The 20,086-nt window shown below is 40.6% G+C and overlaps 1 protein-coding gene across 14 annotated transcripts in view; it reads left to right on the top strand.

The window, feature by feature from the left end:
• Nucleotides 1-20,086, top strand: part of Anks1b (ankyrin repeat and sterile alpha motif domain containing 1B) — a 953,532-nt gene that overhangs the window by 312,508 nt on the left and 620,938 nt on the right. For all 14 annotated transcript variants that reach the window (XR_014999730.2, XR_014999729.2, XM_085683219.2 and 11 more), the window contains one exon: nucleotides 477-642. Coding sequence is in view for 12 of the 14 variants with exons in the window: in XM_085683219.2 (XP_085539345.2) it covers nucleotides 477-642 (166 nt within the window). In the remaining 2 variants the exon portion in view is untranslated. The remainder of the gene's footprint in view (nucleotides 1-476; nucleotides 643-20,086) is intronic.

Raw genomic sequence — 20,086 nt, 5'->3', positions numbered from 1 at the left:
CATTTTGTTCTTGAGTTTGCATTATAGTAAAACACAAAGTCTTCCCTTCCCCTGGAGAGGAGCCTAGGTGTAGTAGCTCCCTCACAGTCCTCTCTGGGGGAAAACTATACCTTCAGAAGCCTTTCCCAGAATTCTGCTGTGTCTAACTGGCCAAAGGTGAATTCTATGGCTATCTCTAAGAGGCAGGCAAGGAGGAGGGCCTGGGAAATCTGTTTACTTTGTGGCTAGGAAGATATACATAACAGAGGAAGATCAAGACTGTTGCTGACTAATGGAAACTCAGGCTTACCAAATGACAAGAACTCTTTCAAGCTACGAGTAATAACATGTGGTTATAGGACCTTTTCAAATAGACAGAGCATCAGTTCTTAGCCAATTTGGCAACAGCTGGTGGACCCAACTACCCTTTCTGATTTCTATAAATCAGACAAGGCTGCGTTTTTATTAAAAAGCTTTTCATTGCCTCTCCTTTTCAGGAGTCTTATCCCAAGAAGAGGAATTACACCATGGAAATCGTACCATCGGCCACTCTGGACACATTTCCTTCAGAAAATGAGAACTTTCTTTGTGATCTCATGGACACAGCTGTTACAAAGAAACCTTGCTCCCTAGAAATCGCAAGGGCACCTTCTCCGAGAGCTGGTAATTTTTCCTACTCACCATTGGCCAATTTGATTTGCATACTCACATAACTGAAGCCGCATCATTAATATTTTTATGTCATAGTATATTATCAACATAAAAGTGTCGCAGGGTAGTCCCAGTGATCAGTTTTGCATTTCAAGTGAGTACAGGTAAGCCGTGGGTTTCGATGTGAAATCTAATGTCAAGGGCTCTTCATGGAGATGGCCCTGCTTTGTTCGACATCATTAGGAACCTTAGTGAGATGTAGTGTTTTGGGTCCTTGGTAGCAGACTATATAAAAAAGTCTTTATATAGACCTTTTGACATCCTATTTGTTTCTAACTCATCAAATTATATTTGGTTACTAAATTTACCTTACATTTTTATAACTTGGTCTAGTTTAAAGGTTGGGAGTCTTTTCTGGTGGGGGGAGTTACTGAAGATGAAGCATCCAAAGCAAGAACAGGGTGCGTAGGTGCTGCTATTGAAATAGTCTGGGTAAATGCCAACATTTCTTGCCCGGAAATGGAAAGAGGAGAGTGTGCTTATTATTATAGGCAACTCTATTGCATTTCCAAATGGGTTTGTTTCTGCCTAAGATGCAAATTGGGCGAGGCATAGTTCTGCGGCAGAGTGCTTGTCTAGCATGTGCAAGGCTCTTGGTTCGGGCCCCGCTACTTGGCGTGTGTTGGGGGCAATGAATGGAAGAATTATAGAGGGGTCGAAGTAAAATCCAGAAAATCCATTATAGATAATAGACTAGAAGATTTCACAGAGATGAACAAATAGACTTTGAGTCGTGCTAAGGTAGGGAAGGGTACTGTGTAAATCATAACCATAAAGGAAGTTAGATTGGGATAAGGTAAAAACATGGTAATAAATGTAGTTAAAAATTATGAGGTACTTACTGTGTGTTCTAAGAGCTTTATGTGTATAACGTCATGTAGCCCTTAAGATGCTGTGAGTTATTAACATTGTCCATCACCTTACACATTAGATGATGTCACAGGAGTGTGTTAATAGGGATGGCTCTGGGTTTTGAGCTTGAGTGGTCCTTCACTGCGTGCTATAATGCTTCATTATGTCAGGAGATGAGAAGAGGTCGGCATTGTGAACGAAGAACAGGGTGTTAAGAAATGTCGACGTCAGATAGTCCTCATGTGACCTTGACAGTCAGAAAAGATGTAAGGGTAACCAAAGATCAGATGAGCACAGGCTATGGATGAAGGGTGACTAATGAGTGATTGACAAACCACCATAGAGAAGACCAGTGCTCATAGCATGTATAGAAGTGGGTGAGCACCAGAACTTATAAGAGAGGTAACAGGGACATGGTGGACTTGAGAATGGCCCACTGAGGTAGGAAAATATAGGCAGAATGTGCAAAACTTTAAGGAAGCTCTACCTAGGCATAGGCACAGGGAGAGGTCAAGAGTGACCATAGAGGAAGGAGTGCAAGCCTGGAAGGTGGTTTCCTCCTAGCTATCCATCAAAGGCTAATAGGTTCCCTTGATGGGACAGAAGTATTCTAGAAACTAAGGACCTTGGGATAAAGGAGAGATGCCCCCAGGCACTAAGACTGACTATGCTCTGGTCAGCTCTCTGCTGCAAACAAGGAATTCTGCATAAAAATATAGGGAAGAAAAACTTCTGAATGGCACCAAAAAAATGGTCAGAAAATTAAATGGGTTGAACCACATCTGGCTTTGGAGACCCTTCTATCAGCACATTAGGGAGACAGGCCACAAAGCTTCGTTAAAGCCGCGTTGGTCCTCAGGAATTTGCTGGACTTACTGTCGAGTAGTGGTGCTTAGAGCAACGGATTCAGACAGAGATCTCCCTGATGGCCCTGTGTGAGCATTCTACTGTGAACACTGTTCTCCTCAGGCTTAGATGTCAAGGTACACCATTAGAGCAATCACAAATGATGCGGCTTCACACCACCCCGCCCCCAAAGACTTCAAAGTCTTAATTCATCATGGGTGGAAAAGGGAGAGATTCCTGAGGAATTCATGCTTTAAGGTAGCCCCCATACAGGTTAGCACCTCAAATTCATCTCACACAGAAGTTCTGAGAACTGAATTTAGGTTAAAGCAGTTCCGTCAGGAACCAGTCAGAAACAATTATGACCCTCAGAAAGGAGAGCAGGACACTCTCTTCTCTTTAGGCCCCAAATAATTCCATTAAATAGTTCCCCTATTATGACTGGTGGTTTAAAATAATTAAACCTGAAGAGAGAGGAGCCTCAACCAAGAGCCAACAGAAATAAGGGGAAATATACACACCTGAGAGGACTTCGCCTACTGCAGCTGTCAGATGTAGGGTGTAAAATGACGTAATTCAGGAAAAGGGAAGCTTGGAAAGAAACCACCAGAGTATAGCTGAGATGAAAATGGAAACTTCTAGGAATGGCAAAAGATGGTCCACACAACACGTGAGTGGATGGGCAGATGTTATCAGACATTAAATTCAGCGGAAGGAAGTTTTAGTGAATGGGGAAGAGGGGAAGAAGAAAATGTCAGAACATCGTCTAGAAGGGAAGAGGATGGAACAGGAGCATGGCATGGAATGTTCCTATCAAGAACATCTATCTTACATGTCTGATCAAAGCTGCAGAGTTCTGAAGTAAGATATTAGAGGAAAACCTGCCCCAAAGAGCCCTGCCCTGATAGATGTACGGGAGTTGATAAGTGAACAGTAAAATTTGTTAGATTGTGTAATATGTGAAGATATAATATTTCATAGATTTCTTTGGAAGTAACCTGAAAGAGCATGCTGGAAGCATAAGGTTCAATTTATGAAGAGAGACTGCCTGCATTGTGTGTCTAATGCTATCTGAACGCCACTAAACTTATATACCGATAGCAGTAATTGATTTTGCTCCTGAATCTGCAAGTCTAGCTGGTTCTATTTTGCGAGGATCCCCTTTCTACCACAGTGTGTCCGTTGCCTTTGCTCACTTAGGGAATTTGGAAAGTCACCTTCATCAATTCATTTTGTTCTGTGGTAGGAGTCCAACCCAGGGCACTGTGCACGGTAGGTGCTCCTAACTCTGCGCTCCATCTCCAGCCTACGGAGGACCATTGATGCCAAGGATGCTGTGACGATGGGGCCTAGCTGGATACCTGGCAAACTGTATATAAACCAGGAGCTTTGTCTTGGCGTGGGGATTGCTTGCTTACCTTCTGTGATTGGCATGTTTCTCCTCGTGAAGTACAGACTGGATTCTTAAGATCAGTGTCTCCATTACCAGGGGAAAGTATAGCGCTTTCGTTTTATTACCATATTGCACTCTGGAAATCTGGGATGTCAGCATGACCAGGCTACTGGTGAGGGCGTTCTTTCCGGCTTGTAGAAGGCTGACATTTTACTGTGTGCTTTTGTTTGTTTTTTATGTCTGTGCTGAACGAGCGACTCTTGGATTTTTGTCCCTGATAAGGAACCATCTTTAAGGAAAAGACACCAGAGAAATCAAGACTGTCTTCCCAGCTTCCAGTCACAGTTTCTGTCTTTGAATAGCTGCTTTGGTCCCCAGCTTCTCCTCTTGAGCTTTTTGTCTTTCATTGTCACTTGTTGTTAGGGTCCCCAGCTCCTGCCTCCTGAGAAGTCACAATGTTAAAGCCACAAGTTTTGGAGCACCGCATTTCCAGGTGTCAAAGTCTCCTCTGGTTATTGACTGCCACACAGAACAAACCAACCTTAAGACCTAGTTAACAACAACGGCAACATACACTCATTTATTTTTCTTCTAAAGGTGCACTTCTGATACGGCTCTGCAGGAGTTTCTTGCTGTTCCAAGTAATTATGCCAGGGGATCCTGACTAAACACTGTAATAGGATCTGTGTACAAGATCCATTCTTAGGCCGAGTGAAGGGCTCTAACGGGCCAGAGCTTGGCAAACACAGGGCCAGCATGGCAAACATGGCTCTGACAGGTTTTGCCTTTTACCCTTCTCCGCCCCCCCCCCACTGTTAGATTACATCCCCAAAGCTATCCCCCCAAGGTCTATTCCTTTAATTTGCCACTGACTCATTCCTGAAACAAAACACCAAGGTCCAACAATCAAAATTCATTATTTGGTTAATGTGTCCAATCAGGATTTACCAACTTACCCTAGCATAGACTTCCCCCCTTTCTCCTTAAAAATCCACTCCTGTAAAAAACAAACAAAAAATCCTGCTGGGGCTTGCTTTCTATTGCTGCTGTCTTTGCAGACCCCCATCCTACCCCAGCTCCTATCTGTCTGCCGCCCCAGAGTATTAAATCTCCTTTGTGCTGGGTGTGTCTTGCACTGACTTCGCGGGGAACCCTCTCCCTCACGTCAGTTGTGATGGCTCAGACTTATAATCTTAATACTTTCAGGAGGCTGGGGCAGGAAGATCACTGTGAATTTGGCAACACTGTGAGTTTCACATTAGTCTGGACTAATTTCAAAAAGTAAAAAAATAACAAACATCCCATTTTCCATATCTACCATGGCCTGCTTGGATTGCTCATGGTATACGTGGGTAAATGTGAATATGATTCTAAGAACAAACCCCAAGGAAGATCGGCAGAAGCTGCACTCCCTTTTATGGCTTAGGCATCACTTCTCCTGTGGTCAAGACTGCCCGCATTTAAGGAGAGGGAATTTTCTTTCTCTAGCCTTTGCCAAGAGTGCTGACTAAATAGCAGCATAAGAAGTTATTCATCCAGCTGCTTTTGGAAAACAGATTCCTACGACTGTCTGAGTTGCTGTTGTTTTGTTTTACTCCAAGTGGAGCTAGATTGAATTTGCATGGATATACGATTCCCCCTACTGTCGTTGGTACTTGGGCTTCTACAGAAATCAGCTTGACCAGTTGAACCAGCCGAATTCCTAAGACCTGTGCTCTGAGCTCTGGGCTGTGTTTATGAATTCTGCCAGTGGGGAGTCGAGAATGAAAATGGAAATTATGTGTTTTTTAAATTATAGGAATAAACATGGTTGCAGATTCCTGACAGGGGCTCCCAAAGGATTGCTCTCTAGCTGTTAGCACCATAGCTGATGAGACAGCATCAGCATTGCTGTGTCTTCATTGGCTAGTCTAGAAACAGTGTGCACCCCCTACTCCACCGCTGCTACATTCTGCTCATTCAGCTAACCCGTGTCTCTAGGTTTCATGGATCCTCTCCTTTCCAAGTCTCTCGCTGCTCTGAGTACTTTATGGCTTACATTTAGCTTTGTGCTCTTCCTTTGTGACCAGCTTGGTGAGCTGGTGAACTTGGGGGAGGAGCTGACCTCTCTTGGAGTTATTGATGCTTTCCCGCTGTGAGAGCAAAGATAGGACTTGCAGGACAACCCCTAATGCAGATGGGTTCCTGTAGCACCTGCACTGTGGGGCAGTTAGGGAGGCGGGAAAGGGGCTGGAGATTGAAACACATACACGCACAGACAGAGACGTGGGTCATTCATCCTTGAGACAAGAAGGCCAACTTTAATGTGTTCCAGGACAGCTTACGCAGTGCCTTCCCTGATCAATGGTCACACCCTAGCTCTCGAGATCCTTCAACCGCAAGCCACCAGAAACCACTCCCCTGCCGTCAGGGAGGGTCTCATGCTCAGAGCAGCTGCAAACACGGGAAAACAAGGTGTTTGCTCAGAGCAGCTGCAAGCATAGGAAAAACAAGTTGTTTACAGGAAATTCAGGGTCTGGGGGTCCACAGTCTCCAACATCTCCCCCCTTTTCTATGTAATTAGACCTAATGTTCTTTGTTTTTAACTGGCCCAAATGTGGCACAAATGTGATGGGAAAAAGGAGAGCAGCTAACCACATGAAAATCCCACAAAAATCCAATTGCTCTTGTAAGTTGGAAAATGCCCTAGCGAACATGCTCATTCTCCATTCCACATGAATAGTATTAAATGCTGGTAGCGGCTACAAGATAGTCACAGCAGCTGTCTGGCTGATAGCAATTCTGGCTGCCATGGAGGAGGCCGCAGTGGTGATCCCAAAGTCTCTCTCAGCGGGGGCAGCTCCACTGGGCTGGGCACCGACTGGGCTGGGGCAACATGCCTCTCATGCTGCAAACTCTTGGGCACATAGAGTCAGGGACCACTGCCACTCATGAATCTCTGCTCCAGCTGCCACCTCTCCACCCACGGGGACTCTGGGAAGCAGGCGCATGCTCAGGAATCATGGAAAGAGGTCAAAGCTTGCCGCCTGCACGCTGCTCGTCCCCCTCTTCGAGCCCACAACCTCCAGTAAACAATCATGTAGGGAATTTGGGTATCGTTCTCTGTAAACTACTTCCTGCTGTTTATTTGGCGAAGTATCTTTGGGGGTATTCACAGTGACATTTCGGGGGATTTTGGTCCATCAAACCATGTTAGTCTGGAATGAATCCACAGGTTCATCGGTGGAAACAAAAGTAGAACCTACCTCTTTTCCAAAGCAACAAATTTTTAAAGTCAAGATACCTTTCTTAGCAGTCCCCAGAATCAAATGTCTTTCTCCAGTCAAAAATAAACAAGAAAGAAAACACAACAGTATACATCTGTGCACATTCCATCTTTTTGAGGCCTTCAATTCACCCTCCAACCTCCTCTTTATTACTTTCCGGCTGGCCAGTCTTCTGGAGGGCCTGCCTCAGAGAGAGTCTCTAGTTCCTGATCTCAGCTGTGCCTACTGTGGTGCCTGCACCACCTGGAACCGCTATGAGGCAAGAGTCTGGGTATGAAAACACACATAGACACATACCCATCTTCAATCCACCCTCATCATTCCCGAGGGCGATCCCTCGGCGTGTCCCTAGTTCCCAATCTTACTGTGGGCCTCCACCTGTAAATGTCCTTGCTCAACTCTGCTCTTTTGTGTCTGGAATTCCTTTCCAAGCTCTCTCAGGTTTTATGTGGATTTTGCTAGCACATGTTGGAGTGCCAGTTGTTGTAGAGACACCGCTTGTTTGCTTCCCAGCTGCCCAGACTCCCAGAATAATCACACAGAACTATAGTATTTAAAACACTGCTTGGCCCATTAGCTCTCGCTTCTTATTGGCTAACTCTTACATATTAATTTAACCCATTTCTACATATCTGTGTGTTGCCACGAGGCTGTGGCATACTGAAAAAAGTTCCAGCCTTTCTCTCTCTCTCTGTCTCTCTCTGTCTCTCTCTGTCTCTGTCTCTGTCTCTCTGTCTCTGTCTCTCTCTCTCTCTCTCTCTCTCTCTCTCTCTCTCTGTGTGTGTGTGTGTGTGTGTATTTCAATCTCTAGCCCCTTGCCCTGCACGGTACACTACAGGCATAGTACCATAGTACACATAGTACAGATGAGGCATAGTACCATCGTACATGTAGTATAGGTGCTACAGGACCGTAGTACACATAGTAACATGGACGCTACAAGTACCAAACTGAATGGGGAGGAAACGACCCACTTGTCCATCCAATAAACATACACAGAGCATCACTGGTGTTCCAGATCCAGGCATTGTGGTAATGTTGCCAAAGAAACAGAGTTGAGCTGCTGGTCCTAAAAATTAGGAAATTTGAAGGTTAGGGAGCACAAGAAGTAGAACCACATACTCCTGGGTTGTAGGAGAGGTAACCTCCTCCCAACAGATGCTGCCTGATCTCAGCCTCACTAAGGAAAGGTTAGAGAGATGTAGGGGGAAGAGGCAAGAGAGCCATGGAGGACGGTTAGCTCTTTAAAGGAACATCTAGAGATCGAATTGTTTATCCTGCACCCCAAGGGGGCTTTAAAAGTTGGCATCCTAACCCCTAGGATCTTAACGGAATTTAGAGATAACATCGTCATAGCAGTAATACAGTAATTAAATAGGCCTTATCAGGCATGTCCAACCTATGGCACACGCAGTAGAAGACAGCTGTGAACCTGAGCGTAAACATGAGGGAGTTGAAGACTTACAGCAAACTTCAGGAGCTGTGTTGTTTGGTTTATGGCGGGGGAGTAACTGGATTGTGCGGTTCCCTGGGTATCGATTTTGTAGATGACAACGATGTGATATCACAATGGCAAAAGACAGGGCGGGCCTGTCAGGAACCCTGGAAAAGGGAAAGGCAATGTAGGTGGCACACGAAGAAGATGGCCCTCCACAAGCCAAGCAAAGAGGTCTGATGAACAGAGCTTTCTCTTGGACCTCCTGTCATACCTCCTTCTGAGACCCCTAGCCAACAGAACTAAAGAAAGTTTGATTGTATAAGCCATGCATTTCTGCTATATTACCATGGCCCTGTGACTCTAATACAGAGCTTTGTAACTGAGCACACGTTTCATGCCCTAGCCTGTATGGGCCATTCTGTACAGTCCAAATTCTGCCTGGCTGGTAACTGGCAATGCCATTCAGAGATAAAATGTATGTCTTCTGAAAATAACAGTTAAGTATGTATATCTGTCCCCTTTTTGTATTTGTTAAGCAGATGAGCAAAACTCTTTTTACCATAGCTATTAGCTTAATTTTAATAAGAAAGTGAATTAGTAGTTTATCTATATTCAACCAGATTTTATGCTTCAACCAATAAATTGAGTTTTTTCTCTAAGGAATACTTTGCTAGTACCTCAATGACTATGGATTTCATATGGAGTAAGAATAAGAATATAATAATACTTGGCCCCTAGAGTAAGGATGGATAACATTCCTGTTTGTGCTGCCACCATTAAATTATCTGCTTCTCCTCAAGCAGAGGACGGTCTATTTTGATGGTGACGAATCAGTCATATAAATGAACAAAGCACCAGAAAGGAATTAATGAATGAGTTATCTTTAAAAGGAAATGGCTGTAATAGCAGTAAAAAGCTCTTATGTAATAGTCAGATGCCATCAAAGAAGATGTTTTATTGTCTGCCTTTCATTTAATTTTATCCTTCACAGGGGAATTTTTCCATTTTGCGGTAACTAAGCAACCTGTTATTTTGAATCACTTAGTGCAGGCTTTGCACAGTATGGGTGCTCAATAAATCCTTTTTGATTAATGAGCAATTTATAACAACACTAGCAAAGACTGTTTCCAATCCTGTTGAGAGAGAATGGATGATCTCTGATTTAAAAAAAAAAAGGCCATGTTCAATAGTGACAAGCCATGATAGTGGGGGTCCTAGTTACCTCTGTTCGATTTGCTAATGTGCTTACTGGACCATGGTTTGCCTGAAATGAAAGTGTCGCCTGTAAGTAATCCTCCACACCCCATTACACATTTTCTGTCTACTGACATAGGCAGGATTGAGGGTGAGGGTTTCTGTAATGTATTTGTAACCATGTAAATATATATATATATATATTTAATATATAAATATATAAATTCATATATATGTACTTATAGTATATTTAAATTTTTATTCATAAACTTATAATATGTAAACATGTATTTATATGTGCTATATTATATATAGATTTCATATTTATATTTACATGTTATATTCATATAAACATACGAACATATAATATATGATAAATATATGTTGAATATTGTAAATGATATATGAATATAAATTTAATGTGTAAAATGTATTTATATATTAAATGATTACAAATGTATTTATATACAAATGTAAAGGTATTTATATGGTTACAAATTTATTATATATATGCATATGTATCTATGTTTGAGATAGTGAAGATTCTCTCTAATGCCACGTTTTTTAAATGAAAAGAATTCCAGCTGGACCAGGACAGACGTTTATCTCTGCTAAGGAAGGGAGCAATGTCAACAGGATTTCTGTGGGTATGTTTAACTCATTTAAAAGAACAAACTATTTTTAAGGCCCTTGGAAACATTCTTTTTACATACAAATATTGATTTTTCTGATAAGAACCATTTTTTTATTAGATAGCAATTATTTATCTGGCATTTGCTCGGTGCTGAGTGGTTTTGTAGCCATTTATTAAGTCAGATATCTACATGGTAAATTGGTAACACAGGGCTTAGCAGAGGGGAACAGAAAGTAAGCCACCAGTCCCATGTGCACGGTGAAGTCCTGGTCCATTAGCCACCTTCTTTATCCATGTGAGCATTTTGACAAGGCAGATGTGGCTGCTTGCATTGATGGAAGGTTGCTGCATTTTGAAAACAACATCCTAAACAGAAAGAAAATCACCCCAAATGAGTTTCACCTGTTCTTTGAATGGAGCAACATACGTCGTAGATTAAGACTTCTGAAAATACAGTGAACTCTCGCTAAGATGAAGGCGTAGGCTTTTATGGTTTTCCTACCTTCTGGGATCACGCTTCCCTATAAAGTCAGACCGTGTATAGTAACGAGAGAGGTCTTACTTAATTCACTAATCCATGCCCATGAAATTGAGGCAGTCCCCCACTGCTTCTCTGATGTCTTCCGATTCCAGGTGCTCTCCTTCCTTGTCTCGGTAGCTGATTTCATATTTTAATTAAAAAAGAACATAGGGGGGCTGGAGAGATGGCTCAGAGGTTAAGAGCACTGACTGCTCTTCCAGAGGTCCTGAGTTTAATTCCCAACAACCACATGGTGACTCATGGCCATCTTTAATGAGATCTGGTGCCCTCTTCTGGCCAGCAAGCATACAGACAGACAGAATACTGTATACATAACAAATAAATAAATCTCAAAAAAAAATAAAAATAAAAAAGAACATAGAAGCCATATATATGTGTTCCTTGATAAATCTTATTACTAAAATGATGCAGTTATTTTAAGGTTTCCTTTGTTTGACTTCTATTATCCTAAATTTTGTTATGCGTCATTGCAGCCATAGTTTCTACCCAATTCCCAGCCTCAATTCATGTAAAAGAGAATATAAGTAATTATATTATAGAATTAATATATATTATATATTAATTAATATATAATAATATTATATATATAGTGTTAGAATAGTTGATACATATTAGCTTGATTTTAAACTAGTTTGTAAGACCATACTCTCACTCCTATTCTACAGATAAGAAAATCAGATCATAAAATGGTGCAGAACTTGCTAACCAATGAGAGCACTAGAATTTGAAAACAGAAGATTTGGCCATATTCTTAACCATGTTTGCAATTAATTAACCAATTAATGAAGCCTGCAGTGTTGAGGTTTCTGTTTGTTTGCTTTAGCTTCACAGGATAAATCTTGATTTTTTTTTCTTTTCCAAAGGAAATAAGAAGCTTTGGGAAGTTGTTTACTATTCTTGAGCAAACCTATATGGCCCACCTGTAGACACTGTAGAGTGTTCTAATCGTTCTAAAGAAAATGGATGAATTAGAGCAACCCAAAAGACAAAATGAATGATGGTAAATTAATAATGACGCATCTAAAGAGAAGGGTCACTTAAGTCATGAAAAGGTGTTTGATTTTTGTGTTGTTTGTTTGTTTTGTCTTGAGACGTAGTCTCATGTGTCCCAGACCTGCCTGACTCTTCCTGTGTAGCCGAGGATGCTCTTGAACTTCAGATACCCCTGCCTATACCTTCTGAGTACTAGGCTTACAGGCACACACCTGATTTGTGTGGAACTGGGGAAAGGAACCCAAGGCTTCATGAATGCTAGAGAACACTACCAAATGAGCAACTCACCAACCCCAAAATAATGTTTTTGCATAGTGATTATGTAGATTTTCACTATGGCACATAGTTTCCATTTGGTATGGTAACTATCCACCAAGTGAATCAATGCATACTTAGTGGTCATATCATATGCAAGCTCATGGTTGAAACCAGGAAGATATTACATTGCATTACTGTCTTTATAGGCAAGATTACTTGCGTTGCTTATTTGTTTGCATAATTTTTGTCTTCTCCCAAATTTCTACAGCTGATGCAAATTATTTTAATAATAATTATAGAATGATTAAGAATAACTTATTAATTCACAAGGTTGAATATATTTCATCAAAACAGTTGGGTTCTATCTAATTCATATTAAATATGTACATTAGTTCCTCCTTTGAAGAATGCAAAAATATACTTAGAATAGATATGGTCTATAAAACCCTGAAGCTCCTGCAACAATATTTCATCTATTAAAGACACAAATTTTGTTGACCATGTCCTTTGCTTTACAGAAGCATCTCAGTTTCAGGAGGTCCCATTCATTAATTGTTGCTCTCAGTGTCTGTGCTACTGGGGTTATATTTAGGAAGTAGTCTTCTGTGCCAATGCATTCAAGTAGACTTCTTGCTTTCTCTCCTATGAGGTTTAGTATAATAAGCTTTATGTTGAGATCTTTGGTCCATTTGGACTTGAGTTTTGTGCATGGTGATAGATATGGATCTATTTTCATTCTTCTACATGTTGATATCCAGTTATACCAGCATTTGTTGAAGATGCTTCTTTTTTCCATTTTCGTTTGAAAGTGTGTAGATTAATATCCAGGACTTTGACTCGGTTTCTTTGGGTCTTCCTGTCTGTTTTAATGCAAATACCAGGCTGTTTTCAATACTGTAGCTCTGAGGTAGAGTTTGAAGTCAGGGTTGGTGATGCTTCCAGAAGGTCCTTTATTGTACAGGATTGTTTTGACTGTCCAGTGATTTTTAACAGCAGCCTACAGAATGGGAAAAGATCTTCACCAACTCCACATCAGAGAGAGGACTAATATCCAAAATATTCAAAGAACTCAAGAAACTTGACATCATAGGAATCAGAAAAAAATGGAAGAAGACCTAAACAGAAAACTCTCAACATACGAATCTCAATGGTTGAAAGGCACTTAAGGAAATGCTGAACATCCTTAGCCATCAGAGAAATGCAAATCATAACAAGTCTGAGATTCCATCTTATACCTGTCAGAATAGCCAAGATCTAAAACACCAATGATAGCTTATGCTGGAGAGGGTGTGGGATAGGGGGACACTCCTCCATTACTGGTGGAAGTGCAAACTTGTCCAGCCACTTTGGAAATCACAATGGCAATTTCTCAGAAAATTGGAAATCAATCTACCTCAAGACCCAACAATAACACTGTTGGGTATATACCCAAAGGATGCTCAATCATACCATAAGGACAGATGCTCAACTATGTTTATAGAAGGATTATTCATAATAGTCACAACCTGGAAACAAAATAGATGCCTCTCAACTGAAGAATGAATAAAGAAAATGTATATTTACACAATTGAGAAATACTTAGGGTAAAAAAATGACATCTTGAAATGTCCAGGCAAATGAATGGTTCTAAAAATAAAAAAAAACCATATTGAGTGAGATAACCTAGACACAGAAAGACAAATAAAATATGTACTCACTCAAAAGTAGCTTTAAAACATAAAGCAAAGAAAAAAAATGGTCTACAACTCCAGATAACCTAGACAACAAAGAGAGACATGCATAGATGTACATAGGAAGAAGAAAAGAAAAAAATATCTGAGTAAATTGGGAGTGTGGGGAGCCATGGGCAAGGATAGAAGGGGAGTGGATGAAGGGAGGGGAGCAGGCAAAAATATATAACTCAATAAAAACAAAAAGACACAAATTTGGAACATTTTTGCTTATAGTTCAGAATATTCAAATTTTATACATAAACACAAAAATTGTTTTTGGTACCACATGATGGCTTGATATGTACACCTAGCATGTGATTGGATTAAAGACCTCTGTCTCCTAAACATTTTCCACCTTTTTACTGCAGAAGTATTCAAAACCCTTTCTTCTAGCTTCTCTAGACAGAGTGCACAGTTGCTTTCTGGGTGTGCTGCAAGAATATCCTCATTTTAACAGAAGGAGGAAGAACATGAAAAACGAAATCAGTACTGCGAGGGATGCTATCACCCACTGATACAATGGAACGGATCTAATGAGAGTTTACCAAGGCCAGTTGGACTGGGACTGAACGAGGAAGTGATATAACCAGATTCTCGGAATTTGACCGGATTCTCTGAATGTGGCTGGCCCGGAGTCTTTCTGAAAAGCCATTGACTATGACACTGGGACCTGTTTCCTCTACATATTCTGGATTTTGGGGATCAAGTCAGTTTGGACACTCACCTCCTGGACCTGGAGGGGGGGGGGAGGAACTTGAACTTCCCACAGGGCAGGAAACCCTGACTGCCCTAAGGGATGAAGAGGGAGGAGGAGAGGGAGTGGGGGGAGTGGGAGGGTGTTGGGAAGAGGGGCGGAAATGGAAACTTTTATAATTTAATAAAACTTACTTAAAAAAAAAAAAGAATATCCTCATTTTGATGATCTTGTTTTGTGTGCGAGTTGAAACCTTGATGCGAGTCATTTTCAGAGTCCAGAGTGTTGACTATTGTGTGGCAGAACCATCTGAGATGCTCCTAAAAGAGGCCACATCGCTGTAGCTCATGGGACTTCACAGTTTCTGAGTTTCAGCCCGATCTAACAATGAAGCGGTTACTGCATGGAATTACTCTTGCTAATTTCTCCTGTCCAGTCGCTGCTGCTTTAAACTGGAAATAGTATTATTCTGAAAATATAATCTTGCAGAAAAGTCTTTCCTAGTGCTTGTAGAACTATATTTAACACCTTTATTCCCATCACTACGTTGTCTAGACATGCCGGATATGTGTATTGCGAGCTCACTAATTCACTTCAGGTTCTTTTATATAGATGATCTCTCTATCATTCATTTCATATTATGCTAAGATTGTTCCCCCTTTATGTACTCCTACACTCCAATTAAGAAACATTAACCAAATTAACTGACATAAAGCTGTAGTCACACTATACATTTACATGGGAATAATTTTATATCAATTCTTACTGTACTCAAGATTCTACCAAGTGAATTACATTTTATATGTGCATTAGAATACACAAATCTGAGAAATCCAGACTAGATGGTTCTGTTAGTATCTCTGAGGAAAATTTTAAAATGTGAAATAGCTAAAATTTATTTAATTGTGTCCTTGAATAGTTCAAAAGTAGAGAGTTAAAAATATATAATTATTCAGCCTCAGTTAAGAATGCAGCATATTTACAAATTTATCAAACTATCACATTTGTCATTATATATAATATTGCAATTGAGAAAAGTAATCAATACTTTGCTGAAAGGAATGAGAATTCAAAAACAATTTTGTTGGAATTCAAAAAAAATGACACAAAGAGAAGTCATGACATGCAACAGGATTCACATAGGAGGTTTATTGAAAGAGGAGAGAGAAGAGGCAGAAAGGGGAGCAGAAAGAGAGGGGTGGGGGGGGCAGGGACTGGTTCCTTGGGGCCAGAATAGCAGAAGAGAAAAAGAGAGGGGGGAAAAGGAAGAGACTGGAGGTGGGCAGGGCCCACCTTTTAAAAGGGAACATAGGGAATGTGCACAGCAGGTGCTCTTAGTGGCTGTAGCTGAGGATGAATCCTGTCAGGACCCCAAGGGCAGGCCAGTGCAGATGCCTGAATAGCGACACTAATCGAGAAACCGTCTGTCTCTTATACATTTGCTTCGCAGGTCTTCCTCCGTGTTTCTTCTTGCTGTTTTGGTTGCTTCCCTTTCCGTACAACCATTCACTTACTCATCTAAGTGTCTATTAAAGATTCCATGCCTCCAGGCTCAGTAGACGTGCAAGGCTCACACAAAAAAAGCTGGGCTTGGTGACACACGCCTTTAACCCCAGCACTCAGAGGCAGAGGAAGGTGGATCTCAGAATTCAAGGCCTATTTGGTCTATGGAGTGAGTTCTAGGACAGTCAGGGCTGTACAAAGAAATCCTGTCTTGAAAAACAAAACAAAAACCAACCAAACAAAACAAAAACCTAAATGCCCCTCTACTGAAGAATGGAAAAGGAAAATGTGGTGCATTTGTACAGTGGAATACTACACAGCAGAGAAAAGGAATGACATCTTGAAATTTGGGGGCAAATGGATGGATCTAGAAAACATCATATTGAGTGAGGTAACCCAGACACAGCAAGACAAATAGCATAAATACTCATTCATAAGTGGCTTTTAGACATTAAAGCAAAGAAAAGCCAGCCTACAATTCCCAATCCCAGAGACCCTAGACAATAATGAGAACCCTAAGAGAGACATACATGGATCTAAACTGTATGGAACATAGAAAAAGAGAAGATCTCCTGAGTAAATCGGGAGCATGGGGACCATGGGACAGGGTAGAAGGGGAGGGAAAAGAAGGGAGGGGAACACAGAAAAATATATAGCTCAATAAAAACAATAAAAAGATTCATACAAAAGGGAAGCAAATAAAGTAATAGAAATTTTAGCTTGAATGCATTGCATAAAATGATAGACACAATAGGCATCCAGGCAGACCTTCATTGTATAACCAACTATATTTATCATTACCTGACTTTGCCACACCCATGCTTTGTGGACAGCTTTGTCTTCCACTTACATAGAGAGCATGAGGGAAAACTGGACACTATTTAATCACATGGTTTTCAACGCTCCTAATTTCCATAGAACCACCTAACTCGTTATCGATATATTACTGTTGTCTGTGTCTCATGCCTGTGCATGGAGAAATTGAAAAGAGAGTACTGAGATGCTAAAAGCTATGTCATGAACAGGACAGTGAACTAGGTGAGCAGTTCACTCCTTTTGTAGATTAACTGATGTTTAATCACTGGTATGTGTGGAGATCCCAGGCTATTGTTACAGATGAAACACTCTGATCCATTGTGGGTGAGAACACTTTGTCTCAATCCTGAGACACAATGATGCAGAATGTCTCCAACCTATGAAACCGTGTACTTCTTTCTTAATTATTTTTCTTGGAAATCCTGTTGGATTTGTGCTGCTATTTTTAAAAGTTTAACACTGCTGCTAATTAATGCTTATTTTCCTCTAAGTAGCATTTATGAATGTTTACAGTCTCATTATAAAACTGAATAAATTATCTTAATAAAACTTTTGCCTAAGACATACAAAGCAAAAAGAAGAAAATATACTTTCTCTATATCCTACTTATCAGAATAACTAGCAATCTAGTATACTTTTTCTTCTATTTTTTTATGTGCATAGTTTTGTATGCATGTGAAGACTTGGTATACATGTATTTTAATTGTGTTCACTTTTAAAGTAAACGTAGTTCCGATTACCAAAATATAGCATGCATGCTTAGCCTGGCAAGGTCTGTAGAAGATCTTGGGAGTAGAACCCTTGACCCTGTTTTCTACCACCCAATGGATCAATCCAAAAGTGAAGGGCAAATACAAAATGTTAGAGTCCAGCATTCTGAAAAGCAAGATACTTGCATGCTTGCCTGGAACAGAAACACAAGCTAGGTGGGACCCGGACGGCCGTTCAGCTAGTAACTTGGCCAAGAAGTGGAGCCAGCCGTGGACAGAATGCATACTTATAGGGAATGGAGACTAGAAGAGCTTCGTTGGAGAAAGGCCCAAAAGTCAGGCCCACTAATGAGAGCGAGCAGCAGGGCATATTAGAATCTCAGGCCGTGAGAACAAGCTGAGAGTGGTTCATAGTCATAGAGTGGACGAATTTTAAAATGAGCTAGATTAACTAAGATAGAAAGGAACATTTTGTTCTTATTAAATGTATTTTTATAAAATATTTTTAAGATTAAACCGCTGAAAATTAGAAACATAATTTGTATCTTTAAGCCAGTAGTGGAAAAATAAAAGAACAAAGGAATACTTATCAATTAAAATATCTCTAACAGTAGGAAAAAGAAGTAGAAAATTGAGCAGAAAAAATAAAAAAATAAAAAAATACACAAAAGGAAAATATAGTTAATGAAAGAGGTGATGATGTGGAATGTAATTTTTAAAACTGTTGCTATTTGATTTTTAAATTGATCTAGCGAGACAGAGCAACAGAATCTTTCTTTTTTGTTGTTGTTGTTTTTTTTCCATTAGATTTGTTTATTCAAGTATCCAAAAACACTCTTTCCACTTCCTCCCCTCCTCCCAATACCCTCCTGCTCCCCCCACTCCCTCTCCTCCTCCCTCACCATTCCCAGGAGCAGTCAGGGTTTCCTGCCCTGTGGGAAATCCAAGTTCCTCCCCCTTCCCTCCAGGTCCAGGAAGGTCAGCATCCAAACAGACCAGGATCCCAAAAAGCCAGTCCATGCAGATGAAACAAGACCCAGTGCCATTGTCAATGGCTTCTCAGTCTTCATTTGAACCTTGGGGGCTCAGTCAGCCCCCATGTCAACCACATTCAGAGAGTCCAGTTTGATCACAAGCTCGTTCAGACCCAGTCCAGCTGGCCTTGGTGAGCTCTCATTCGATCAGTCCCCTTGTATCAGTGGGTGAACACACCCTTCGCGGTCCTGACTTCCAGTGCTCCAATGTGGGTCTCCGTCTCTATCTCCATCCATCGTCGGATGAAGATCTCCCTCCCTCTGCTTCTCATTTGGACCTAGGGAGTTAAGTCCAGTGTTCCAATATGTGTCTCTGTCTATCTCCATCCATCGCCATATGAAGGTTCTGTGGTGACATGCAAAATATTCATCAGTATGGTTATGGGAAATCTTTCTTAAATAGAACAATAAAGCAAAATACAGGGCTGGGGAGATGGCTTGGCTGGGAAGACGTGTGCTGTTCTCACATGGAAACCTGGATTTCCATGTTCAGCACCCATGTGAGAGCTGGGTATGTCAGTATGGCAGCATGTGTCTGTGTTGAAGCACCCATGTAAAAGTCGGGTATAGCAGCATGTGCCTGTGCCCCCGAGCTAAGTAGGCACAGATGAGAGAATCCATGAGGCTCTCTGGCAATTGGTCTATCCAAACTGGCAAGCTGCTGGGTCAGCGAGAAACCTTGTCTGAAGAAATAAAGTAGATAGTGATCTCTGTCTTCTACATGCATGCACATACATGATCACATGCACTTGCACTTGTACACACACACACACACACACACACATGAGTATATATTAGCAGAGTCAACTTAAAGACATTGAAGAACTGTATCACCAGTTAAAATTCAATTGGAAGTTAGATAATACACAACAAAACAATAAAATGATAATCCTAAGGAAATATAATACTGAGGAGTAAACATCATACAGTTTTACATCTAATAGTTTATTCTACATAAGCTTGAAACATTAAAAGACAAAATAGGTAGGACTTTGAAGGAAACCAAAACTCACACTTCATGCAAGGTTTTGTTATACTTTTTTATAATATTGATGAATATTCATACTATTAATGCATGACATCATATTAGATTGTAGGATTTTGACTAATATAATTAAAAAGCTTTAATAAACATTACATGTGGGGGAGGGTTGGTACCAACTATAAAGCATATTGGATTCTTAAATAGAAAGTAAGATCTGGTAGGAGATAAAAATTTTATTAAAAGTTAGAAGATGAACACTAAGCTATTTTACCTAAAGTAAAGTTCATTTCATTAAACCACCAAACAGTTACTCATAGACAATGAGGGCCTTCTTAAAACCTGATGGCAAATGGTAATTGACTCAAAAAGTTAAGTTCCAGTTATTTTCTTGTTAGTTGTACATGTCACTTATGAGACAATGCTTGCTTAATTGTATATTTGTTATCTATAAGAACTCCCAAATTTCTAAACTAATGTCACTTTATGGTATAAACAGGATCATTCAAGGATTTAAAAATATTATGTCA

Source organism: Myodes glareolus, chromosome 26, assembly GCF_982192425.1.
Source record: "Myodes glareolus chromosome 26, mMyoGla1.1, whole genome shotgun sequence".
In the NCBI taxonomy this organism is placed as follows: Eukaryota; Metazoa; Chordata; class Mammalia; order Rodentia; family Cricetidae; genus Myodes; species Myodes glareolus.
Note: the sequence above shows the minus strand (reverse complement) of the source record. Positions and strands in the feature narration are given on the sequence as shown.